A 26,992-nucleotide genomic window follows, 5' to 3' on the forward strand; every position below is an offset into this window, starting at 1 on the left:
TAAGAAGTTCACAACTAGGTTGTTTATTTCAGGATACTTGATACAGAATAAATGTTATACATTGTATTTAAACACTGATATTTCGGCCTTTCCATTTTAACATGTAAAAGCGATGATGTGGAGGATTCATAGGATGCATGATTTCCAAAGCAAAGGAAACGAGAGTAGACCGTAGAGACGTGTCACAAGACGGCACTGACAATCTACTGACGGGGTTAGTCACCGATGAGTTTAAAAAGTATGCTTAGACAGAAATGAAAAATAAAAATACTCAAACAAAGACATTGGGAGTTGGCTGCCAGAGGACAAAAGGAGAACAAATTCATTTCTATGTTTCATTCATGTAGTCAAATGGATGCATATGTAAAAAGAGAGATGCATAAAGAATATGCACGCTGTGTGGACATGTACATACGCTGAGAGCCATGTTGGACACTCCGTGCACGAGAGGCCACTTCACTGCTGTCTCAGTCCTTTAGAATAAACTCACACCAACCAAAGGCCCTCGTGTTTCACAAAACTAAAAACTCAAGACTGACTTGCTAAAAAAAAAAGAAAAAAAAGATATACATTTTCCCCAAAACAAACAAACTAACTAACTAACAAACATTTAACCCATTCATTTGTTCATCATTCAGCTTCATCTCATCTGTTCTTTTTAGTTTTTTTTTTACTCGTCACTTGGCTGTGCAACAACCGTCTTCAGAGTGAGGCAACGTAGTCGCAGGAATCAGGACCGGCTTTGGAGTCCACCGCGGAATCAGGACCGGCTTTGGAGTCCACCGCGGAATCAGGACCGGCTTTCGAGTCCACCGCGGAATCAGGACCGAGTCCACGGCGGGCACTGAGGGTGTTCTCTAAATGTTCTCTAAATGTTCTCTAAATGTTCTCAATGTCTTCAGGCTGTGGATCAGTCCCTTAGAGAATATCCATCCGGGGAAAGGGGATGCATGTGACGCAGGTGAAGCCAGACCCCTCACACACACACACACTCACACACACACACACACAGGGTGGGGGGCCTGGTCTAGGGCGAGGCTGGCGGCTTGCTGCTGTAGAGCACCTGGTACCTGTTGACGGGCAGGCCCTTGAGGTGCGTGGCCACGCAGGTGGTCTTGCAGGGCAGCATGTCCTCCTCCTCCTCTCCCATGAGCCAGTGGGTCACCGCCCGCTCCCCCACTGCGCTCACGTGCTCGCTCAGCCAGCCCTGATGCCACCGCCGGAACCGCTCGTGCTGCCCGCACGCCACCTGGTGCTGAGACTACACACACACGCACGCATACACGCACGCACACATGCACACACACACGCACGCACACACACGCATACACGCACACACACATGCACGCACACACGCACGCACACATGCGCACACGCACACGCACGCACGCACACGCGCGCACACACACACACACACACACGCGCACACACACACACGCGCGCACGCGCGCACGCACACACACACACACACACGCACACACACACGCACACACGCGCACGCACGCACACACACGTGCACACACACACGCACACACGCAAGCACACACGCACACACACAGGAAAAACAAGAAAACAATGTTTTGTTATTTCTATGATACATTCACTCATATCTAAACATTTAACTTAGGTTGCATACATCTCTCTCTCTTACTGTGACAGGGTGGAAGAGCCAACAATAAGGAACAGGCCTATTCGCCGTCTACCCTAAGAGTAAGAGAATCATAGACTTCTCTTCTCTGTGCGTGCAATAACATAGTCTGACACTGTTAGCCTAGCTTAGCATAATGACTAGAAGTGGGTTAGACCAGTTAGCCTATAGCTAGCCTATTGCTAAAAGGGAGCTATAGGCTAACTGGTCTAACTTCAGTCCTGCTGTAACCCACTGATTCAGTCCTGCTGTAACCCACTGATTCAGTCCTGCTGTAACCCCTCAGTCCTGCTGTAACCCACTGATTCAGTCCTGCTGTAACCCCTCAGTCCTGCTGCAACCCACTGATTCAGTCCTGCTGTAACCCCTCAGTCCTGCTGTAACCCACTCATTCAGTCCTGCTGTAACCCCTCAGTCCTGCTGTAACCCACTGATTCAGTCCTGCTGTAACCCCTCAGTCCTGCTGTAACCCACTGATTCAGTCCTGCTGTACAGCAACTGGATGTGTGACTGCGTTTCCTGTTTTCATGAGCGCTGAAGGGGAAGAGGAATGCAGGAGGTTGGGAGGTGTGTGTGTGTGTGTGTGTGTGTGTGTGTGTGTAAGTGTGTGTGTGTGTGTGTAAGTGTGTGTGTGTGTGTGCGCGTCGTACCTTCCTGGCCTTCACCAGCGCTCCTCTCCGGTACATGTAGTCTTCCGAGTTCATGACGAACACCATCTTGTGTGTGTTGAGTTTGAAGCGGCAGTCCAGGCTTCCGGCACTTTCCACGCCCAGCTGGCGATGCCACTCTCTCCGACAGCGCATGGCCTCCACCTGGCGCACCTGCCAGTGGCGGAAGTGGCGCAGGTTCCTGCAAACACACCCAACAGGAGACCGTCATGTCAGAAACACACAACTACAGCAGAACGAGTCACACAACTGTTTCCCATCTGTGTGTGTGTGTGTGTGTGTGTGTGTGTGTGCCCTAACGTGCTCACTACTGGCTGGGTGAAATGCAGAGACATTAACACGTCTCCCTATCCAATAAGCACATGGCACGCACACACCAGCTGGAGCACATAGCACATGTGGGGGGGTCTACGGAGCAGTTGGGGGTTAGGTGCCTTGCCCCAATACAAAATCATTATACAACATTGGAATATAGAGTGTGTCAGTGACTTCCGTTTTACTTCCGCTACAAGGGACCTGTCTTTCAAAAAAATATGAACGGGAGTTAAAGGAACACGCCACCCAATGTCAGTAGTAATATATGTTCTTACCTTAACTTTCACGAGTTGAGTCATACCTCTCCCGTGTCGGTACGTGCACTCCAACGCTCTGGTGCGCGGCTGGACTGTGTTAGCATGTTGCTATGCTAGCGGGCTTTGACGGTAACTAAGCGTAGAAGTAATCAGAAACATCCACGTTTTCCCGACTTAAATACAGTTGCACTAGTAGTTGATAGAAATGCTACGGCCACGCAACATGAAACGTGGCGATTTTCCAAGCGAATAAACATGAGAACTACAATGTGTGGCGCAATAGCACTTGGGAGTACTTCGACCTAGCGTAGTAGTATTGTTAACACCTAATTGTAGATCCTATCCACCACAGAGTTTAGGATCCATGCTGGATCGACCCTCAGCCTCTCCCTCCCCTCTGAGCGAGAGAGAGGCACACACACTAGAGATGCGCTGATGGGCTATTATTTCAACCATAACTGCACAGCAAAACTTATCATCCATCAGCACCAATGACCAATTTTCGAAACCACACCCCCATCCGCTGGTTGTTTTAATGTAGGCTATGGGTGATGCAGCGCTGCTGACGTGAGGCTAGAAAGCCCTTGCCTGTTCTAGAAAGACTGATCTAATGCAGCAAATATATTAAAAGGCTAAAGTCGTACATTGGCTATGTTGTAGCCTATCCCCAGAATATCAGCAGCAAACTCAGTCTCTGTCTCGCAAAACAGTCTCCAAATAAAACGCACATCGGCCTGTTGCCTATTCTGCCAGCTTGTGACAATATATCGTCCACAATGCTTGATTGCATTGCATTCTCCACATTTTTAGCTAAATTTTCATGTACCACATCAGCATTTTTGTTCAGTGAATCTTTTGTAAATTGGTATGACTCAACTCGTGAAAGTTAAGGTAAGAACATATATTACTACTGACATTGGGTGGCGTGTTTCTTTAATGGAGAGATAACAATTATTTTTTGGTCCCATTTCAATTGTGCCACGAATCTCACATATGATGTGTGTGAATTTAAAAGATAATTTTTCACGTCAAGAAAGTACTGTTGTTCGATAGACTTCAAAAGTTATGTTGGTTTTGTACAAATCCGCTCAGTGGACTACATCTCTCGTCTCGAACGATGTACGTCACCAACGTAATGAAACAATAAGATTAGAAGCTGTTATGCTAGTTAACGGTTGCATCTTGCTGCCTGCTATGTCACTTAACAGTATGTAATGTACAGTCTATGGACGAATACAACTTACCTGATGTGTTTAATCCTCTGACTCATGGTATTTTCATCGGCAAGGAAAGCCCAATTAAGACCTGTTGCTGGTATGCTTGTACAATCTAGTGTGGCTGCGAATGAGCTAATGTAGCGCGACTGATGGGTTTGTAGTCATTGGAATTACAATCTTTCACAATGTTGTAATTCAATAGTTACGAAACAAACTGCAAATGTCTTTACATGAAAAATTCTCTTTAAAATTGACAAACATCATATGGGTAATTCAAGGCACAAGTCAACCGGGACCAGAAAATAATTTCTTTTTCGCCATAGACTGGCGTTCAAAATTTTTTGAAAGATAGGTCCCATGGAGGCAAGTGGAAGTGGCGTCACTGACACATCAGAAAGGACATGATTTTCTGGAAAATCTCCGGCCCCCCTGGATACATCAGCTCCATCCTGGGAGGCTGTAGACACAGTTACCACCAGGGCTGTAGTGGAGGCTAAACGCGCGCACGCACGCACGCACGCACGCACGCGCACACACACACACACACACACACACACACACACACACACACACACACCTCTTATTCTACCACTACACCCCTGCACACACACACACACACACACACACACACACACACCTCTTATTCTACCACTACACCCCTGCACACACACACACACACACACACACACACACCTCTTATTCTACCACTACACCCCTGCACACACACACCTCTTATTCTACCACTACACCCCTGCACACACACACACACACACACACACACACACACACACACACCCCTTATTCTACCACTACACCCCTGCACACACACACACCTCTTATTCTACCACTACACCCCTGCACACACACACACACACACACACACACACACCCCTGGTTCCAACAGCAGCCCAGCCCTGTGTCTGTGTCTCTGGACTGATGCATTAGGACTGACTCATAGTCTGGGCAAGCTACGCGAACGCAAGCGCATCAGCCACGCAGGGAGAGTTTGGCACGTACTTGCAACGCAACATGGTCTGGTAACACGACACAAGTGCGAGTGCCAGGTGATGTGTTTCCGATGGGGGGGGCAATGTCTGTGTAGCTTGCAGAGACCATGAGAAAGCATTTCAAAAACGTTGAGATGTCAACTGTGCATTGCTCATTGCTACAGCGCATTGCTTGCTTAGACTACAAATCAGCCCTTAATGCATGAGGACTGAGTGCACTTGAACACCGTTAAATCAGCACACACACACACACACACACAGTTAAATCAGCACTGGCCTGTTATTAACGCAGGGCACTAATTAAAGTTAAAACTGAACGGCTGACGCAGGGCAGAATCACGGGTGAACAGGTTAAATATGGGTTGCCGGCCTAACAGCCAGAGCACAGGGCCGCTCTCAGCCAATCAGCCTACAGGACGGTGCTGCTCTCAGCCAATCAGCCTACAGGACGGTGCACAAGACTGCTTTCGGCCAATCAGCCTACAGGACGGTGCACAAGACTGCTCTCGGCCAATCAGCCTACAGGACGGTGCACCAGACTGCTCTCGGCCAATCAGCCTACAGGACGGTGCACCAGACTGCTCTCGGCCAATCAGCCTACAGGACGGTGCACCAGACTGCTCTCAGCCAATCAGCCTACAGGACGGTGCACCAGACTGCTCTCAGCCAATCAGCCTACAGGACGGTGCACCAGACTGCTCTCAGCCAATCAGCCTACAGGACGGTGCACCAGAGCACAGGACTGCTCTCAGCCAATCAGCCTACAGGACGGCGCACCAGACTGCTCTCAGCCAATCAGCCTACAGGACGGCGCACCAGAGCACAGGACGGCGCACCAGAGCACAGGACGGCGCACCAGAGCACAGGACGGCGCACCAGAGCACAGGACGGCGCACCAGAGCACAGGACGGCGCACCAGAGCACAGGACGGCGCACAAACGTGATGTGGATCCAAGAACAACGTTTTCACACTTTTTTTTGTTCTCTAAAGAATGAAACTCTCAGACGTATTTAAGAGACGTGCTCGAGTGCAGACGTATTTAAGTGCTCGAGTGCAGACGTATTTAAGTGCTCGAGTGCAGACGTATTTAAGTGCTCGAGTGCAGACGTATTTAAGAGAAGTGCTCGAGTGCAGACGTATTTAAGTGCTCGAGTGCAGACGTATTTAAGTGCTCGAGTGCAGACGTATTTAAGTGCTCGAGTGCAGACGTATTTAAGAGAAGTGCTCGAGTGCAGACGTATTTAAGTGCTCGAGTGCAGACGTATTTAAGTGCTCGAGTGCAGACGTATTTAAGTGCTCGAGTGCAGACGTATTTAAGAGAAGCGCTCGAGTGCAGACGTATTTAAGTGCTCGAGTGCAGACGTATTTAAGTGCTCGAGTGCAGACGTATTTAAGTGCTCGAGTGCAGACGTATTTAAGTGCTCGAGTGCAGACGTATTTAAGTGCTCGAGTGCAGACGTATTTAAGTGCTCGAGTGCAGACGTATTTAAGAGAAGCGCTCGAGTGCAGACGTATTTAAGTGCTCGAGTGCAGACGTATTTAAGAGACGTGCTCGAGTGCAGACGTATTTAAGTGCTCGAGTGCAGACGTATTTAAGAGAAGTGCTCGAGTGCAGACGTATTTAAGAGAAGTGCTCGAGTGCAGACGTATTTAAGAGAAGTGCTCGAGTGCAGACGTATTTAAGAGAAGTGCTCGAGTGCAGACGTATTTAAGAGAAGCGCTCGAGTGCAGACGTATTTAAGTGCTCGAGTGCAGACGTATTTAAGTGCTCGAGTGCAGACGTATTTAAGTGCTCGAGTGCAGACGTATTTAAGTGCTCGAGTGCAGACGTATTTAAGTGCTCGAGTGCAGACGTATTTAAGTGCTCGAGTGCAGACGTATTTAAGTGCTCGAGTGCAGACGTATTTAAGTGCTCGAGTGCAGACGTATTTAAGTGCTCGAGTGCAGACGTATTTAAGTGCTCGAGTGCAGACGTATTTAAGAGAAGTGCTCGAGTGCAGACGTATTTAAGAGAAGTGCTCGAGTGCAGACGTATTTAAGAGAAGTGCTCGAGTGCAGACGTATTTAAGTGCTCGAGTGCAGACGTATTTAAGTGCTCGAGTGCAGACGTATTTAAGTGCTCGAGTGCAGACGTATTTAAGTGCTCGAGTGCAGACGTATTTAAGTGCTCGAGTGCAGACGTATTTAAGTGCTCGAGTGCAGACGTATTTAAGAGAAGTGCTCGAGTGCAGACGTATTTAAGAGAAGTGCTCGAGTGCAGACGTATTTAAGAGAAGTGCTCGAGTGCAGACGTATTTAAGTGCTCGAGTGCAGACGTATTTAAGTGCTCGAGTGCAGACGTATTTAAGTGCTCGAGTGCAGACGTATTTAAGTGCTCGAGTGCAGACGTATTTAAGTGCTCGAGTGCAGACGTATTTAAGTGCTCGAGTGCAGACGTATTTAAGTGCTCGAGTGCAGACGTATTTAAGAGAAGTGCTCGAGTGCAGACGTATTTAAGAGAAGTGCTCGAGTGCAGACGTATTTAAGAGAAGTGCTCGAGTGCAGACGTATTTAAGAGAAGTGCTCGAGTGCAGACGTATTTAAGTGCTCGAGTGCAGACGTATTTAAGTGCTCGAGTGCAGACGTATTTAAGTGCTCGAGTGCAGACGTATTTAAGTGCTCGAGTGCAGACGTATTTAAGTGCTCGAGTGCAGACGTATTTAAGTGCTCGAGTGCAGACGTATTTAAGAGAAGTGCTCGAGTGCAGACGTATTTAAGAGAAGTGCTCGAGTGCAGACGTATTTAAGAGAAGTGCTCGAGTGCAGACGTATTTAAGAGAAGTGCTCGAGTGCAGACGTATTTAAGAGAAGTGCTCGAGTGCAGACGTATTTAAGAGAAGTGCTCGAGTGCAGACGTATTTAAGAGAAGTGCTCGAGTGCAGACGTATTTAAGTGCTCGAGTGCAGACGTATTTAAGTGCTCGAGTGCAGACGTATTTAAGTGCTCGAGTGCAGACGTATTTAAGTGCTCGAGTGCAGACGTATTTAAGTGCTCGAGTGCAGACGTATTTAAGAGAAGTGCTCGAGTGCAGACGTATTTAAGAGAAGTGCTCGAGTGCAGACGTATTTAAGAGAAGTGCTCGAGTGCAGACGTATTTAAGAGAAGTGCTCGAGTGCAGACGTATTTAAGAGAAGTGCTCGAGTGCAGACGTATTTAAGTGCTCGAGTGCAGACGTATTTAAGTGCTCGAGTGCAGACGTATTTAAGTGCTCGAGTGCAGACGTATTTAAGTGCTCGAGTGCAGACGTATTTAAGTGCTCGAGTGCAGACGTATTTAAGAGAAGTGCTCGAGTGCAGACGTATTTAAGAGAAGTGCTCGAGTGCAGACGTATTTAAGAGAAGTGCTCGAGTGCAGACGTATTTAAGTGCTCGAGTGCAGACGTATTTAAGTGCTCGAGTGCAGACGTATTTAAGTGCTCGAGTGCAGACGTATTTAAGTGCTCGAGTGCAGACGTATTTAAGAGAAGTGCTCGAGTGCAGACGTATTTAAGAGAAGTGCTCGAGTGCAGACGTATTTAAGAGAAGTGCTCGAGTGCAGACGTATTTAAGTGCTCGAGTGCAGACGTATTTAAGTGCTCGAGTGCAGACGTATTTAAGTGCTCGAGTGCAGACGTATTTAAGTGCTCGAGTGCAGACGTATTTAAGTGCTCGAGTGCAGACGTATTTAAGTGCTCGAGTGCAGACGTATTTAAGAGAAGTGCTCGAGTGCAGACGTATTTAAGTGCTCGAGTGCAGACGTATTTAAGTGCTCGAGTGCAGACGTATTTAAGAGAAGTGCTCGAGTGCAGACGTATTTAAGAGAAGTGCTCGAGTGCTACCTGCAGTGAGAGCAGCGTTTGAGTCTTTATCTGGGCAGCGACACCTGTGTGTGTTAGGCTGTGTTTGAGTGTTACCTGGGCAGCAGTGAGAGCAGGTTTGAGTGTTGAGTGAGTGTTAGAGCGTTACCTGGGTAGCAGTGAGAGGTGTGTGTGAGTGTTGAGTGAGTGAGTGTTAGAGTGTTACCTGGGTAGCAGTGAGAGGTGTGTGTGAGTGTTGAGTGAGTGAGTGTTAGAGTGTTACCTGGGTAGCAGTGAGAGGTGTGTGTGAGTGTTGAGTGAGTGAGTGTTAGAGTGTTACCTGGGTAGCAGTGAGGTGTGTGTGTGAGTGTTGAGTGAGTGTTAGAGTGTTACCTGGGTAGCAGTGAGAGGTGTGTTTGAGTGTTGGGTGAGTGAGTGTTAGAGTGTTACCTGGGTAGCAGTGAGGTGTGTGTGTGAGTGTTGAGTGAGTGTTAGAGTGTTACCTGGGCTCTGAGAGGTGTGTGTGAGTGTTGAGTGAGTGAGTGTTAGAGTGTTACCTGGGTAGCAGTGAGAGGTGTGTGTGAGTGTTGAGTGAGTGTTAGAGTGTTACCTGGGTAGCAGTGAGAGGTGTGTGTGAGTGTTGAGTGAGTGTTAGAGCGTTACCTGGGCAGGAAGACGGGTTTGAAGGAGCAGCCCTCGCCCTGAGCGCAGAGGGCCGACGACTCGCTGCCCACGAGCTGCTCCATGTAGCTGGACAGACTCTGCACGTCCAGGGGGTCGTCCGCCTGCGCCTCCTCTGTGTCCAGCAGCTCGATGGCCAGGGTCACTTCTCCCTTATTCTGGATGAACATGACCTGGAGCCCCACACACACACACACACACACACACACACACACACACACACACACACACACACACACACACACACACACACACCAAGATTAAGGGTAAGGGAAGATGCTAGTGCTAATGTTAGCATGTTGATTGTTAAAACAGGGATCCTGCTACTCAACTGGTCGAGGTTAGTTCAAATTCACCTCACCATTTAAGAGCCAAATCCTGAAATAAACATGGCCATTAAAACATGCTGCTGTGGCTAACAGTTGACCGGTGCTGAGGTGCAGAACTAAAGCATCTGCTGCTCCCATGACATGCGTAGCAGCCTGACGTCTCTTTCAGCTCAGTACGCTACAGAGAGATGAGTCTGATGGCTCCATCAGTGTGGACAGCACAGCAGGCTCTAAAGACTTCATTCAGTCAAGACATAAAGACATCAAGACATCAGCGTCAGCACAATTCTCCTCTTTAGCAGATCTTGATGCGTGCATGGTGTTCACAGGGTGGAAAGACTTCATTCATTAAACACATCAGTGACTTGAGACGCATCAGCGATAGCATTTCATCTCTAGCAGATCCTGATGCCTGCCTATTTGCAGGCTCTGAAGACTTCATTCATGAAAGACATCAGTGACTGCATCAGACTCTCTCAGCCAGCTTTCACCACCTCACACACACACACACACACACACACACACACACACACACACAAATCACTGTATCCGTTACCATCTCAGGCTCACACACACTTCTCTACTCACCCATGACCAACAGACAGACAAAAAAACACACACACACACACACACAGTTCTACTCACCCATGACCGACCGACAGACAGACAAACAGACAGACAGACAGACAGACAGACAGACACACACACACACACACACACGCGTGTACCTTGAAGCAGTTCTCCTCGGCCATGACTCTCTCGGCCTTCCACTGGTAGCTGGTCTCCCAGGCAGCGCGTACGCACTGTGACGAGAGGTTGCCCCCGGCAGCACCGCGTTTACGCTCCGCCAGGTACAGCTCCGCCACCTGCAGACACACCTCGTCGCTCACCAGGTGCTGGAGCTAACGCACACACACACACACACACACGCACACGCACGCACGCACAACATAATCATAAACAAACTTACAGTGTTAGCTATGGAGAGGCACTGAAATAAAACTACAATTTGGAACTACATTTGTAACGGAATGAGTGTGTGTGTAAAAGTTGCAGAATAGCATTTTGTGTGTGTGCTGACATCATTATGTGATGGTTGGCTGTGCCATAATTAATAACTGCACATCAGACTCCTGCTAGTGTAGCATGCATAATTTAGTTTGTCCTTCCCGAGTCACCGTAGCCTGCTACTGTTGTGCAGCCCCAGGAGGCGAACGCCTGTTAGTGAGCTCACAGCTCATCTTAATGTGTTAGTCACAACTCTTCATATTACACCTCATTATTGCCATCATGGTGAGTGTGCGGTCCGTACCTGTCTGACGATGTTCTGGATGAGCTTGTCGACGGTGAAGCCGATGTAGGCGTGGATGGTGAACATCTCCCGCAGCGTGTCCTCGTACTGCGTCGACTCCAGGTTGCCGTCCAGCAGGCTGCGCACCATGTCCAGGAACGCCGGGTAGTACTCCTCCAGCTCCACCTCACCTGCGCACAGGTAAACCACAACTCAGCTACAAACTACAGCATGGGGAACACCACACCTGCGCACAGGTAAACCACAACTCAGCTCCACCACACCTGCGCACAGGTAAACCACAACTCGGATACACACTACCTACAGCAATGGGAACCCCTTACCTGCGCACAGGTAAACCACAACTCAGATACACCTTACCTGCGCACAGATAAACCACAACTCAGATACACACTACTACAGCATGGGGAACACCTCACCTGCGCACAGGTAAACCACAACTCAGATACACTACTACAGCATGGGGAACACCTCACCTGCGCAGAGGTAAACCACAACTCAGATACACTACTACAGCATGGGGAACACCTCACCTGCGCACAGGTAAACCACAACTCAGCTCCACCACACCTGTGCACAGGTAAACCACAACTCAGCTACACACTACAGCATGGGGAACACCACACCTGCGCACAGGTAAAGCACAACTCAGCTACACACTACAGCATGGGGAACACCACACCTGCGCACAGGTGAAGCACAACTCAGCTACACACTACAGCATGGGGAACACCTCACCTGCGCACAGGTAAAGCACAACTCAGCTACACACTACAGCATGGGGAACACCAGGGTTAATGGGAGAAAATAAGATGTAATGTATTGCTACAGAATTAGCAATCACAATCGATAGGTGTGTGCTTTAAGAAATACTGAAGTGAATTTGAAGTGTTCTGAAGTGAGATCTTTCCCTTTGCCTACACACAGTAGCGTTCCAATGCGGAACCGCTGCGTGACTCTTCTGAGACGTTCCAATGCGGAACCGCTGCGTGACTCTTCTGAGACGTTCCAATGCGGAACCGCTGCGTGACTCTTCTGAGACCGCTGCGTGACTCTTCTGAGACGTTCCAATGCGGAACCGCTGCGTGACTCTTCTGAGACGTTCCAATGCGGAACCGCTGCGTGACTCTTCTGAGACGTTCCAATGCGGAACCGCTGCGTGACTCTTCTGAGACCGCTGCGTGACTCTTCTGAGACGTTCCAATGCGGAACCGCTGCGTGACTCTGAGTGGATACGAGGATGTGAGACGTCACCTTGACTTGAGCAGAGCACCTGTGTGGAGTCAGACAGTCATCTGAAAGGGGCCTTGCGTAAGGCGCTTGACCTTTCTGGGCATTTCTGTGGGCGAGCCAGGGCTGGAACAAGCCTGACAACAGCAGCTTCTTCAGGTGAACACATTTTCAGAGTTGGCTGGGTATGACAGGCTGAGGACAGTAGAACTCAACCACTAGATCCTCCATCTCATATTTACCCAGCACTAGATCCTTCATCTCATATTTACCCAGCACTAGATCCTCTAGGTCATATTAACACAGCACTAGATCCTCCATCTCATATTTACCCAGCACTAGATCGTCCATCTCATATTTACCCAGCACTAGATCGTCCATCTCATATTTACCCAGCACTAAATCCTCCATGTCATATTTACCCAGCTCTTTCAGTGTGATGAACATCTCATATTTACCCAGCACTAGATCCTCCATCTCATATTTACCCAGCACTAAATCCTGCAGCTCATATTTACCCAGCACTAGATCCTCCAGGTCATATTTACCCAGCTCAGTGCGATTAACAAATAAAAAAAAAAACTCAAAACACCACAATCTGCTCCCCTTGCGGCTTTAACAAAACAGCCCTCCCCTTGAAGCCTGACTGCATACAGAATGTGTTGTGAGGAACTCCAATGAGCCGTCTGGTGTGCGTGTGTGTGTGACTCCAATGAGCTGTCTGGTGTGTGTGTGTGTGTGTGTGTGTGTGTGTGTGTGTGTGTGTGTGTGTGTGTGCGCGCATGCGCGTACGTGCATGCGTGTCTCTTACTGGGCTGTTTGAGGCGCAGCTCCATGGTGTGTGTGTGTGTGTGTGTGTGTGTGTGTGTGTGTGTGTGTGTGTGTGTATATATATATCTCTCTTACTGGGCTGTTTGAGGCGCAGCTCCATGGTGTGTGTGTGTGTGTGTGTGTGTGTGTGTGTGTGTGTGTATATCTCTCTTACTGGGCTGTTTGAGGCGCAGCTCCATGGTGTGTGTGTGTGTGTGTGTGTGTGTGTGTGTGTGTATATCTCTCTTACTGGGCTGTTTGAGGCGCAGGTGTGTGTGTGTGTATGTGTATGTGTGTGTGTGTGTGTGTGTGTGTGTGTGTGTGTGTGTGTGTGTGTGTGTGTGTGTGTGTGTATATCTCTCTTACTGGGCTGTTTGAGGCGCAGCTCCATGGTGTGTGTGTGTGTGTGTGTGTGTGTGTGTGTGCGCATGCGCGTACGTGCATGCGTGTCTCTTACTGGGTTGTTTGAGGCGCAGCTCCATGGTGTGTGTGTGTGTGTGTGTGTGTGTGTGTGTATATATCTCTCTTACTGGGCTGTTTGAGGCGCAGCTCCATGGTGTGTGTGTGTGTGTGTGTGTATATCTCTCTTACTGGGCTGTTTGAGGCACAGCTCCATGATGTGTGTGTGTGTGTGTGTGTGTGTATATATATATATCTCTCTTACTGGGCTGTTTGAGGCGGAGCTCCATAGCGAGGTCACTGGGCTTGTCCCTCCACCCCTCGGCCATGAGCATCCTCTGGTGGCTCTGCTCGGCGCGGTGCTCCAGCAGCTGCCGCTCGGCCTGCCGGTAGACGCGGAGCAGCCGCGAGCACAGCGTCTGGTGCAGCCGCAGGAAGAAGTACCAGTTGTTGTTGACGAAGAACAGGTTGTACACGCCGTCCATCTCCTTCTGGTGCTCCGCCTCGGGGTCCCGCAGGTCCAGCTTCTCTCCGCTGCCGCCGCCGGTTCCGCCGCTGGCCTGGCCGGGCCCCGCGTGGTGCGAGGTGGACGCGGCGTGCGGCGTGGTGATGGTGGCGCTGGTGGACGTCTCCGTGCTGGTGGAGCTCGGCGGTGAAGTGCAGCGGCGTCTCCGAGAGTCTCCGTTCAGCTGCTGCTGCACCCCCGCGCCAGGAGGGTGCGCTGCTCCAGAGTCGCTCCCACCTCCTCCTCCTCCTCCTCCTCCTCCTGCCACGGCGCCACCGGCTCGCTCGCCGCTCGCCTCCTCGGCCTCGTTCTCCTCGTCTGTCCAGTCCTCGGTCTCGCTGAGCTCTCCGCGGCGGGCGAAGAACAGGTCGGGCACGAAGTGCTGCATGATGCGTTTGATGTGGTCCTTGTCGTCCTTGTGGATGGTGGGCTGGCGCTTCACGTGGTAGATGATGAGAGCGGCCGCGTCCTCCAGGATCTGCTTGTCCTCGTAGCCGAACACCATGTGGGGCTCGCTGGACGAGGAGCCGCCGCCACCTCCATCCCGCTGCTGACCGACACCCCCCTCCTCTGTACTCTGCTCCTGACGCTGGGGAACACATAAACACAAACACATAAACACACACACACCACCGTCCCTCTGCTGGTCAACACCCCCCTCCTCCGTACTCTGCTCCTGACGCTGGGGAACACACACACACACACACACACACCGTCCCTCTGCTGGTCAACACCCCCCTCCTCTGTACTCTGCTCCTGACGCTGGGGATGACAGACACATGAGGACATACTAGTTAATGAAGTTAATGACTCTGCCTTACTTCTGACCAGTTAATGACCTCTCTGCCTTACTTCTGACCAGTTAATGACCTCTCTGCCTTACTTCTGACCAGTTAATGACCTCTCTGCCTTACTTCTGAAGGGCTTTGGGTCAACTACAGTTAATGACCTCTCTGCCTTACTTCTGAAGGGCTTTTGGTCAACTACAGTTAATGACCTCTCTGCCTTACTTCTGAAGGGCTTTGGGTCAACTACTGTTGTTTTTAAAGTGATGGTTCGGAGTAATTTCACCCTAGGGTCCTTTGCACCATGACCCAAGCCAAACACCCTCCCAGAACCTGTTTTCCCTTGGTCGAACCCTGGTCGAGTAGTGCGGTCAGAAACTAATGACTTTCTGCAGGCGCTAATGAAACCAACTTAGTATCTCGTAAATTATCCCACTAATAATTCCCAGAATGGTACGAAACTTCTACAGTAGTACAACTATGTTCTTTACTCATAAAACGAGGCATTGGAAAGTTTGTAAGTACACCAGGAGTTTATGTAAATAACACTTGCCTGATAGCTTCTACTCTGCTGCTATCTACCGCTGCGTCGACGTTACTTCAGTGATTTGGGAAAAGCCCGTAAAAGTCCTGGCAGGAAGCGATTACATCAAAGTTTTTTGGTATATCCAGTTTTTAATATTTTTTCCCCGAAGTGTTTACAACTTAGTGTTAACTAATAATTGTTGCAAACTGGTACTATGAACAAAATATTAGTGTATTCCTGGATCTACATCCTTATGCATGCTACCTGCCAGGACTTTAACGGGCTTTTTTCCAAATCACGGAAGTAACGTCGACTCAGCGGTAGTATATAGCAGAGAGTAGAATCCATCAAGCAAGTGTTATTTAAATCAACTGCTGGTGTACTTACAAACTTTTCAATGCCTCGTTTTATGAGTAAAGAACATAGTTGTACTACTGTAGAAGTGTCGTACCATTCAGGACATTATTAGTGGTGTAATTTACGAGATACTCTACTATAGGTTCCATAAGCGCCTGCAGAAAGTCAATAGTTTCTGACAGCGCTACTCGACCAGGGTTCGACCAAGGGAAAACAGGTTCTGGGAGGGTGTTTGGCTCGGGGTCATGGTGCAAAGGACCCTAGGGTGAAATTACTCCGAACCTTGCTTTAAATGTGCTTTAGAAATAAAGTGACTTGACATAAACACAAATAGATCAACACATAAACGCATAAACACAAACACCTGCAGCTCCTGCAGCTGTGGTGAGGTGGCAATTACACCAAAGGCACACCAGGGCTTTGGAACCCCGGGGAGTGCACACACACACACACACACACACACACACACACACACACACACACACACGATCACTGCATCTTCCTACACCAGCAATTTTCAACCGATTTTCCGCATCACATCAGTGTGCCGTGAGAGATCATCAGGTGTGCCGTGGGAAATTGTCCAATTTCACTTAATCGGTCCAAAAACATTTACTATTTAGTTGTTGCAAATTGTTGAGCATCTGTGCCTGCAACTGTGCCTGTAGTGACTTGCTAAGTAAATAAATACACTTCACACCGTATGTCTCTGATTGGACATCACACAGGTGTGTCTGATTGTCGGCTTGCCCATAGACAGTAAGGTGTTTGCCCCCTGCTATATGACGGCCGCGTTCACGTAGCCTATGCCACTTAATAGAACGACGGACAATGCGGTATCTATCTTTCTAATACCTATGGGTGAAGACGTAAAAAATGTAGACTTACTTGAAAATATTAGATAGATGGTCTATCTATCTATCTAATCTAACTAAAAGTAAAAATGCAGACTCTGAGCTGAACTGTAAACAAACGGAGAGACGAAATGGTCATTATTTTTGCTGTATTAGGCTACAGTGTGTACTTTTGTCACATTTTTGGTTGGTGGTGTGCCATGTACTGTGGCTCAAAAAAGGTTGAAAAACACCGTCCTACACACATGGACTCAGCCCATAATTCATGTGAACAAGAATCACATGACTGAGTTAAACATGTAACTAATGCACGACAGAGATGTAACAGAGATACGTTTTAGGTTCCACTCACAAAAGCTCTTATCGCCAAAGAATAACTTGAGAAACACCCTAAAATTCTGAAAATAGCCTGAGGGGGGTTGTAAAGTGTGTGTGTGTGTGTGTCCTCACCTCATCATAGATGGTCTCGATCTCATTGAGCAGGCTCTTGGAGCGCAGGGCCTTCATGTCGTTCTGCTTGAAGTTGACCCCCTGGTGGTCCAGCGATTTGAGGTAGGCCTTCTCGTACTGCTCGCGCCAGATCTTGTTAAAGCCCTGCTGGGCCTCGCGCCACTCATCCTCCTTCGCCTTCAGTCTGCACACACACACACACAGTTACAAATACATTTACCACACACACACATTTAGCACACACACAAACATTAAGCACACACACACACAGTTACAAATACATTTACCACACACACACATTTAGCACACACACAAACACAGTTACAAATACATTTACCACACACACACACACACACACAGTTACAAATACATTTACCACACACACACACACACAGTTACAAATACATTTACCACACACACACACACACACACAGTTACAAATACATTTACCACACACACACATTTAGCACACACACAAACATTAAGCACACACACACACACAGTTACAAATACATTTACCACACACACACACAGTTACAAATACATTTACCACACACACACATTTAGCACACACACACACACACACACACACAGTTACAAATACATTTACCACACACACACATTTAGCACACACACAAACATTAAGCACACACACACACACACAGTTACAAATACATTTACCACACACACACACTTAGCACACACACAAACATTAAGCACACACACACACACAGTTACAAATACATTTACCACACACACACATTTAGCACACATACAAACATTAAGCACACACACACACACACATTTAGCACACACACACACACAGTTACAAATACATTTACCACACACACACATTTAGCACACACACAAACATTAAGCACACACACACACATTTAGCACACACACACACAGTTACAAATACATTTAGCACACACACACACACACACAGTTACAAATACATTTAGCGCGCACACACACACACACAGTTACAAATACATTTAGCACACACACACACAGTTACAAATACATTTAGCGCACACACACACACACACACAGTTACAAATACATTTAGCACACACACACACACACACAGTTACAAATACATTTAGCACACACACACACACAGTTACAAATACATTTAGCACACACACACACAGACACACATTTAGCACACACACAAACATTTAGCACACACACAGACATTTAGCACACATAAACACCCACACACATTTAGCACCCACACACTTATTTAGCGCACACACACACACACATTTAGCACAAACACACAGACACAAACACACACTTATTTTTTGCATATGCACACACACATTTAAGACACACATTAATTACAGAAATAGTAAGAAATAGTGGTTGTTCTAGATCAACTCTATGACTGTCACTGCCCATGGGTTTGATCAGGTTGGAGACTGTAAGCTCGGGTCCAGAGTAATGTCATTACCAGTGCTCCACCCAATCTCCACCCAAGACCTCAACACACATGGAAATCATCTAGATATTTGTTTGTACGTGTGCGCGTGTGTGTGTGTGTGTTAGAGAGGAGAGGAGAAATCATCTAGATATTTGTTTGTGCGTGTGCGCGTGTGTGTGTGTGTGTGTTAGAGAGGAGAGGAGAAATCATCTAGATATTTGTTTGTTTGTGTGTGTGTGTGTCCTCTGACCTCTTCAGCACCACAGGCACAGCGGTGGCTGGACTCCTCTTCAACCCCTCGATGATCTCGGGCGCCTTGTCGCCGTAGATACGGTAGACGGCGCGGCGCTGGATGACCTCGGAGGTGCCGCCCAGGCAGTCGTCCAGGCGGAAGCGCTCCTGGTCCTCGGGCGACATGCGCGCCAGCTTCTTCTGCACGCTCTCCAGGACGCGGATGGTGGCCAGGTTAGTCTCCAGCACCACGTCCAGCTGGGTGGACGAGAGGAGAGGAGAGGAGAGGAGAGAAAAGGGAGAGGGAGAGGGCAGGATTAGAGAGCTCGATGAATAACCCAGCTGCCCCCAGGACCACGCACAGCTGAAGCCTGACTTACGCTCCCTTTTTACGTGAAAATAGATATGTCCATTTCAAACGTCGCTCTGCTTATTCCGTATCCATAAGCGTTCAAAAAGGTGCAAAATGAATGGATGCAATGAAGGCAGAGTGCGCACACAAGACCCGGTCTGCATCCGTATCACGGAGCCTTAAAAGGACAAGGAGACACAGGCAAGTAGCGTGGCGATGCGGATTATAAACTTTATCTAATAACGCAGCGGTGTCCAGCAGCATGTCCACTACAACCAGGACACAAAGACAACCAGCGGATGCTGCACCTCGTCAACCCTGATTTCTGATGTCCGTTCCGCTCAGGTTTCTCTCAGAGTAAAAATAAAATAATATTATAATATAATAAAATAATATTAGAATATAATAAAATAATATTATAATAATAATAATAATAAAATCCTGCTGGCTGCATCAGCACAGTAAGAGCGGAGACTCACCCAGAGACTCTAAAGGTTCCTAATGCCAATATGGCAGTTGTCAAGACATTCAAAATCAAATTCATTTATTAGAGGATAACCCCTTGAGATGGACATCTCATTTTCGAGGGGGTCCTCAGAGTAACACAAAACACTCACACATACTAAAGCTCTTCCTCACAACCAACCACCCCAGCCTGTCCCACCACTGTCCAAAGCATATTCACATGATCAGTATGGTAAGATATTAAGATATTACAGGAGAGACATATCCCGCCCCTTCCTGTATTGTAAACAACCAAACACGATATAACAACGATATTAATATCGTTCAATACAGATTTAAACACCGATTTGGGGGAGATATTAATATCGCTCAATTTATATTTAAACACCATATTCATATTTATGACCGCCATTATGTATGGCTCCCCATTCACTTGAACAGGAAAATAGCTGCCTGATAACCGCCAAAGGTGCGTTACCAAGATGGCCCCCGAGTGGGGGGACTTTAACTCATTGAATGCCAAGCTGTTTTCGGGAGCTTTGTCCTAGAGTGCCAGCAATCTAGACCATTGTTGATTTTTGTACAGCCACAGCATATTCTGTGTTATAGCTATGAACACGTAGAATAGCTCGATTAAAGGTGAGACTTTAAGCTCTCGGTGGGTGCAAACCGTGTATTTCTACACGCCTCTGTTCCTGAGAAATCCCAAGCTAAACAGTGGCTAGTTTTCATCAAAATCACAGTTTTTTTCTAGAAATGGAGATATAACGTCTTTCATGAAATATGAAGTGTTGCCTGTTACTTCTTGTGTAAACATTCCGGGAAGTGATCAGCGAGATCTGGCGAGACTGCCACCTAGTGATAGACCCACGAAAATGGCCTGGTTTTGACCTGACGTGCATGCGTCACTGATTCGACCCAAAGCGGCAACCGAGTTATGATAAAATGTCCAGATAAAATGTCCAGATTGTGCGTTTTCATGAGTTTCACGATCGTCATATATTTCATTTCCATTCATCACAGAGTTCCCAAAATCACATATAAGGTGTATTAGAGTGTCTAGTTTCGTAATTTAAAAAAAAAAAGCTAAAAACTTAATATTACGTTTTTGGCACTCAACGCATGGGAAGGAAAAACGTAATATTAGGTTTTTGGCACTCAATGAGTTAAAGACTGAGTTACCAAGATGGCCCCCGAGTGGGAGACTTTAATAAAGACTGAGTTACCAAGATGGCCCCCGAGTGGGAGACTTTAATAAGGACTTTGGCCCCCGAGTGGGGGACTTTAATAAGGACTTTGGCTGACCTCAAACCGCTCGTCCTCACAGCGATGAAGCTGCTCCTCGTAGGGGGTCTTCTTGGAGCTGACAAACGTGGAGTCCTCCGACCAGGAGGGGAAGGACACCCAGGTGTCATTCAGCACCTGCGGTAAACCAATCAGGCACAGAAACACCTTTACACAATGGCCATTTGTCTGGTACTGGAAGTGACGTTACACTTGGTGAAAACAAACGACTGTCAAAGTTTAACCATGTGTCCTCTGTCACCCGACCGTGTTGTTTTGCACTATTAAATATACAGGTGCATCTCAGAAAAGTAGACAACCGTGGAAAAGTTGCTGCTGGTAGGTCTTGGGCAGGGCCGTGTGTGTGTGTGTGTGTGTGTGTGTGTGTGTCGCACCTCTTTGCAGATGGCGGTGCGTCCGCTGCACTTGGGCTGCTGATAGGTCTTGGGCAGGGCCCTGTAGCTGGACCCCAGTCGCTTGCAGGACGCGTAGTCCACCTCGCGGCCCCCGCCCTCCATGTAGCGGTCAGCGAGACCCGACGTGGCGTGGGACAGCTCCTTCTCACCCAGGAAGGACTTGAACTGGGTGTAGAGCTCGGGGAACTTCCTGCCGAGGGGGAGCAGGGAAGCAGTTAAACTGGGCCAATGAGGAGAATTCTTAATCTTAATTCTGCAACTTAATACATAAACAGACAAATATGTGTGTATTTATATGCGTGTGCGTGTGTGTGTGTGTGTGTGTGTGTGCAGCCATGTAGGCCGTGAAGTGTGGGAGTAATGCAGAATAAGCCCTATTTAATGTGCACATGTGGGTGTGCAGATATGGCGCCAGCATACATCAAACAAACAAACACTGGGGGATTAAATTAAATTAGACACATAAAAATATTCTTTGTAGATGTCAGTGTTTGTTTGGATACGGTTCCAACATGGTAACCTCCAGGTCAGACACAGGCCCCTCATGAGGCAACCTACCCCAAGAAGGGGCTGACTAGCTGGAGCAGCTCGGAGGCAGAGACCACCTCCTGGTTGAAGAGTGCGATGCAGCGCAGGAAGTTCTCATACACCTCCTGACTCTTAAAGAGACGCCGCACCTGAGGGGCATACACACACCAGAGTGAGTCACACACGCACACACACACACACACACACATACAAACCCTGACATTTAAGAGTCGACGCACCTGAGGGGGGATACACACACCACAACAAGTCAAGTCAGTCACTTTCTCACACACACACACACAGCCAGCCTCTCAGCATTCCACACCAGCTTACACCACTCAACCCACCTTATCAAAGAACGAGAACTCTCGCAGAACCCCATGCTTCCCGACTGAAGCAAACGATTGGTCTTTTGCACAGGAATATTTCATCTTTTTCTGTAGAGAACAAAAAGAAAGAAAAGCATCCCTTCATGCCTCTGGCTTGTCATATACGGCCTCCAGTTTGGACTGTCTGTGTGGGTGTGTAGCTAGCTAGCTGGGCACTAGCGGTCTGCAGCATGATCTGTCTGTATGTGTAGCTAGCTAGCTGGGCACTAGCGGTCTGTAGCCTGGTCGCCCGTCTGTGTGGGTGTGTAGCTACCTCGGCGTTAGCAGCTACATTTAGCAGGGGTGTCATGTGCGGGAGCAGCTACCTTTAGCAGGGGTGTCATGTGCGGGAGCAGCTACCTTTAGCAGGGGTGTCATGTGCGGGAGCAGCTACCTTTAGCAGGGGTGTCATGTGCGGGAGCAGCATGGGCCTGGGTCTCTTCTTGCTCTGCTTGCTCAGGTCCTCCTCCTCCGCCTTTTTAAGGTGCTCTTTTCCCGTAAGGGAGCTGCTGGTAAACTGCAACGTACCAATGCAACATTATCACCACACATGCCCTAGAGATGAATCCCCCAATGCAACATTATCACCACACATGCCTAAATGGTATTTTGTAATGCAATGTTTATAAAAAAAAGAAACAAGTGGACACAGCTTCAAAGTTACCCCCAATCTAGCCAATCCCACACCACCTCACCAGAACACATCTAGCCAATCCCACACCACCTCACCAGAACACATCTAGCCAATCCCACACCACCTCATCAAAACACAGATGGTCAACTGATTTTTTTTGTACAAATGTGGAAATGTTCTAACCAGGGATCTCTTGGCGTCTGGCAAGAACTGTCCGAACTCTGCCAGGAGGTCCTCCTGTCCTTTGAAGAGGCTGGCCACCTTGGAGAAGACCTCGTCCTCGGTCATCCCAGCGCTGCCGCGGGCCCTGCTCTCCTTGATCTCCAGCTGCTCCTTCTACAACACACAACATGGGCAATTAACCAACACACAACATGGGCAATTGACCAACACACTCATGGATAGTCACACGACCCCAGAGGGCTCCATTCCGTTCGCTATACTACCCAACTGCTCTACCTGCAACATGTAAAAGTACAACGTGTTTTCATACTGTAGACTACATGTGTCACAGCTCACCTCAATATGACAAAAACATTTACATCTCACTTTAACATCTCACTAACACTTCAACCAACACACACAAAAAGAGGTCATGGAAGTACGCAGTAAAAAAGCACAGGAGACTAGAAAAGTCGCAGTTTGGCATGGCAGGGTTTTACCATCTCTGGTTTCACAGTACTTTGGATGCATAGCCTACACGGCAAAGTAAACTGGACTGGCCATGGCCCGAACCTGGTAAGTGTGCAGTATCTCCAGAAAGGACCTGTAGGTCTCGGGGTGGTCCAGGAAGCGGTTCTTGATCTTGTTGACGTAGCTGATGGCACTGTCAAACTCCACGGGGCTGGGTTCGGAGGCGGGGGAGGAGCCAGCCGAGGGCTGGGCGTGGCTCTCTCGGCTGGGGAGGGGCAGGGAGAGTCTGGAGGAGGACTCTAGCCCCGCCCCTGAGGCGGAGGAGGAGGAGATGCTCTCGGGCGACGCCATGGACTCGCTCGGCGCGGGGCCGCCTTCCGTCGCCGTGGACGCAGAGGAACGGACGGGCGCCGTTGTGCCCACCACAGCCTTACTCTGCCCCGCTGAATTCTGGGAAGGAACGGATGTCAAATGAGAAACACGAGAGATGCAGATGTGAAATGAGCATGCATTTGATGCATTCAAATGCACTCATGCAGAAATGAGATACACAGCTTTCCAAGACTCTGTTCATTGGTGAGCAATCACTGTACATTTTTATTCTTTGACAAATAACTGACTCAAATATAATTTACTTTATTAATCTAAAGGTTCTAAAGGTTCTATAGGAGCCGTTCTGGGACAGCAGGGAAGACTGAAATGGGGAACTTCTTGAAATGTACTTTATTAATTAAAAACCAACAGTATCTGCATCAGTGCACATAATCACACAATCAACTCTAGCTTGTGAGAAAAATGGTGGTTACTATGACTTCACACTTTATGGTCAGTGACAGGAGCTGCCTGTTGCTAAAAGTGCTGTGAAGTGAGTTTGTTTGGAAACCTACTTGTGCAGAGAAAGGAGACTGCAGGAACACCAGGCCATTCTTGGGAATCTCTATTCGGTAGCCAGGGGGCAAGAAGGCATTAAATCCCAACACCAGATCGGGGTGTCCGTGGAAAAGCTGAGACACTCGGTTTATTACTCCCGGGGTATCAATGCTGCAGAGGCAAGGGCAGAGGGGCAATAGAGCTGTCAGAGCTGTCACAGGAAACATGCTCACACATGCGATGTCAATTAACCAATGCTGCTTTCCTAGTCTAGGACATCAGGTTAATATAACTACAGAATGTTCTGAATGAACACAGGCCAATCTCATGAAATTACAATTAAACATTCGGTGTGTCTACATGTCAGTTTAGCACACAATTAGGGTAAGTCAGTTCACTGAGTTGAGTTCTAATGTAACTAGCAGCCTGATACCTTAGGTATTAAATCAATGCCATTTTACATTAGCTGTGCATAAATCATGCATTTCACATTCAATGCACACAAGAAATATGCAAAACCTTAATCTCCAGTTTATATAATGGCTTACTTAACTGAGAACACACATATGATTATTTCTGCCAGTGCAACTTTACATAAACAATGCATATGTATGGTATGGCCCAGCTTATTTGATAACAGTTGTAACTGTAAGCAATGCTATTACAAAATACTGATATTTTTCGATTACTGCTTAAGGAGGCTCATCACAGAGGCTCTACTTCATCGCAGACTTCCAATGTGCTGTTGATCGGGCAGCATCTTTATTCCAGACAGAGTGTTCGAAATCAATCGAGAGGGGCCAGAGTAATCACTTTCATGCAGTGTGATGCATATCATGACTAACCTTTGAGACTTGAATTCTTTCATGATATCCAGGAATTTGTTATAAATCCCCGGGTCATTTCCGAACCGTATTTTGACTTGATCAAGATATGACAAGGCATCTTCGACCTACGGAGTGTAACAATGTGTCAAAAGAAATTACAGACAGGAGCACAGAACACTGGATATGAATGCATTTCTACCCATGATTGGACACCCGTACGAGACTTCCATCTTGACGTTATTATCAGAGAGCTTTAAATATACCTCTGAAAGAACTACCCTGGTATGCCGTCTCTTACTATATGGCGAGCTGGATAGCTTGCAGAGGGAATGTTCCTACGTTCCCTATATGAAAGCATAGCGTGTCTGGATATCTGCAACAGAATTTTTCCTGCAAGCTAACGAAACGCTACCTTGCTTGCACTTGCCCTGCTTGTAACGCAGTACTATGTGTGATTTTAATCGACCTCACTGTCAACAACATTCTCTAACCAAAGCAAAGAGTTGCCAGCTGGCTCCACAAATACAGTACACAAATGGAGGAACTGCAAACCAGCCATATAGCTAACCAGCTATTGATAGACAGTGGTTACAAATAAGTTAATATGGCTCATTACGACATTAGTTTAGAAATAGCTGAGGTGGCGGGTCAAAATAAACAATTTGCACGACAGTACAATGGCAATTAACGACGTTGCTTGACGCAACAACGAGCTATGTCTTAGTTAAACTGACAAGTAGCTAGCAAAGCTAGCTAACAAAGACAAAACTAGTAACAGAATCGCATACTCAAAGCAAAGGGGAAAACTCTTGATTTCCTCAACTGCTAGCCATCGACAGTTAACGTTAGCTGTAGCCCGGGGAATTTGTTTGAAAAGTCGGGTTTCTCAACAAACTTCAAACTAGTGTATTCTAGCAAATTGGCGACGTTAACTTTACATGATAAAACAAAGCAGCAGGGAAGAACTTAAGAGGGAACAAGGAACATACGAAAGCAAATGACGATAGCCAACTCAGCTAGCTAGCTATCAACAAATAATCCTTATCGTGGCTTTCGGTACGTTATGTTCTGTTTTTACTAGTTCCGACCACTACTAGTTTGGTACATTTTGGGAATTCTGTTAGCTAATCCTAACGGTAGTGTTTCCTATGGAGGCAGGGCTGACGTTACTGGAAAAAAGACTGTGTTGATTTAGCTAGGTCTCAGGACAACTCATTCACTCTTTTTCCGTGTGCGCTTAGGAAGATAGCCACAGCCATGCTAGCAAAAGCTATACTACTTTTATCTCTTCATTGTCTTACCTTCAGTTTTTGAAAGTGCTGTTGTTGTACTTGCTTTTGTACAACATAGGCTTTGTCCTGAATTTGGTTTATTTGCTTCGCGTTGCTGTGTGCCTGAATTTTAGCCATTGTGTTCAGTAGGTTGCTACTGATATAGTATTCGATTGCTTTCCAGGCTCTTTTGACGCTTTATTTATCTATAAAGCAGTCGACAAATCAGTTCTTCGTCGGGTGGCAAGCTAGTAGCTACGTATCGCTAAAGCTAGCTTCCATCATTTACTCACTGAATGGCTAGCTAGCTCGCTAGCCAGCAAAAGAAAAAAGATCTCCACCAAGTAATATAGCAAGCAAATTTTGTTATGCCACTAAGGCACTAACAGATGTAAAAGCATATGATTTTGCAGTCTTAACACAAATGGTTATAGACAACAGCAGTACGAGGTGTTATTTTAAATAACTATTCCTTATCTCTTTAAATTCGGCGGCAGCTGTGCAGTCTTGACGCCCGGAA

The 26,992-nt window shown here is 47.6% G+C and overlaps 1 protein-coding gene across 3 annotated transcripts; it reads right to left on the minus strand.

Annotated features, from left to right (window-relative positions):
* Window positions 1-26,992, minus strand: sin3b (SIN3 transcription regulator family member B). Of its 3 annotated transcripts, XM_076279151.1 has the most exons (18): window positions 26,503-26,992; window positions 25,220-25,326; window positions 24,392-24,545; window positions 23,607-23,954; window positions 23,055-23,207; window positions 22,632-22,754; window positions 22,217-22,306; window positions 21,900-22,018; window positions 21,321-21,531; window positions 20,947-21,063; window positions 18,844-19,082; window positions 17,165-17,348; window positions 13,953-14,781; window positions 11,249-11,418; window positions 10,665-10,838; window positions 9,590-9,780; window positions 2,299-2,497; window positions 1-1,261 (listed from the first exon to the last, which is right to left on the minus strand). In XM_076279151.1, exons 1-18 carry the CDS (start codon window positions 26,608-26,610, stop codon window positions 1,028-1,030), a joined length of 3,750 nt encoding a protein of 1,249 aa, XP_076135266.1. In that variant the 5' UTR covers window positions 26,611-26,992; the 3' UTR covers window positions 1-1,027. The 3 variants fall into 3 exon arrangements, with proteins under 3 accessions (XP_076135266.1, XP_076135268.1, XP_076135267.1); XM_076279152.1 differs by lacking the exons at window positions 1-1,261; window positions 2,299-2,497; window positions 9,590-9,780 and adding an exon at window positions 9,826-10,173; XM_076279153.1 differs by lacking the exons at window positions 22,632-22,754; window positions 23,055-23,207; window positions 23,607-23,954; ... (1 more) ...; window positions 25,220-25,326; window positions 26,503-26,992 and adding an exon at window positions 22,564-22,588.

Source organism: Alosa pseudoharengus, unplaced genomic scaffold (genome assembly GCF_046254945.1).
Source record: "Alosa pseudoharengus isolate Yale_2024_CS ecotype anadromous, Long Island Sound unplaced genomic scaffold, YU_APseudo_1.1 YU_APseudo_1.1_scf_11, whole genome shotgun sequence".
Taxonomy (NCBI): domain Eukaryota; kingdom Metazoa; phylum Chordata; class Actinopteri; order Clupeiformes; family Clupeidae; genus Alosa; species Alosa pseudoharengus.

Coding starts and splice junctions, on each gene's coding strand:
- sin3b (XM_076279151.1), bottom strand. CDS start 26,610: ATGGCTAAAATTCAGGCACACAGCAACGCGAAGCAAATAAACCAAATT. Junction 22,019..22,216: donor AGTTCTCGTTCTTTGATAAG/GTGGGTTGAGTG, acceptor TATGCCCCTCAG/GTGCGGCGTCTCTTTAAGAG. Junction 14,782..17,164: donor TCGAGACCATCTATGATGAG/GTGAGGACACAC, acceptor TGTGTTCCCCAG/CGTCAGGAGCAGAGTACAGA.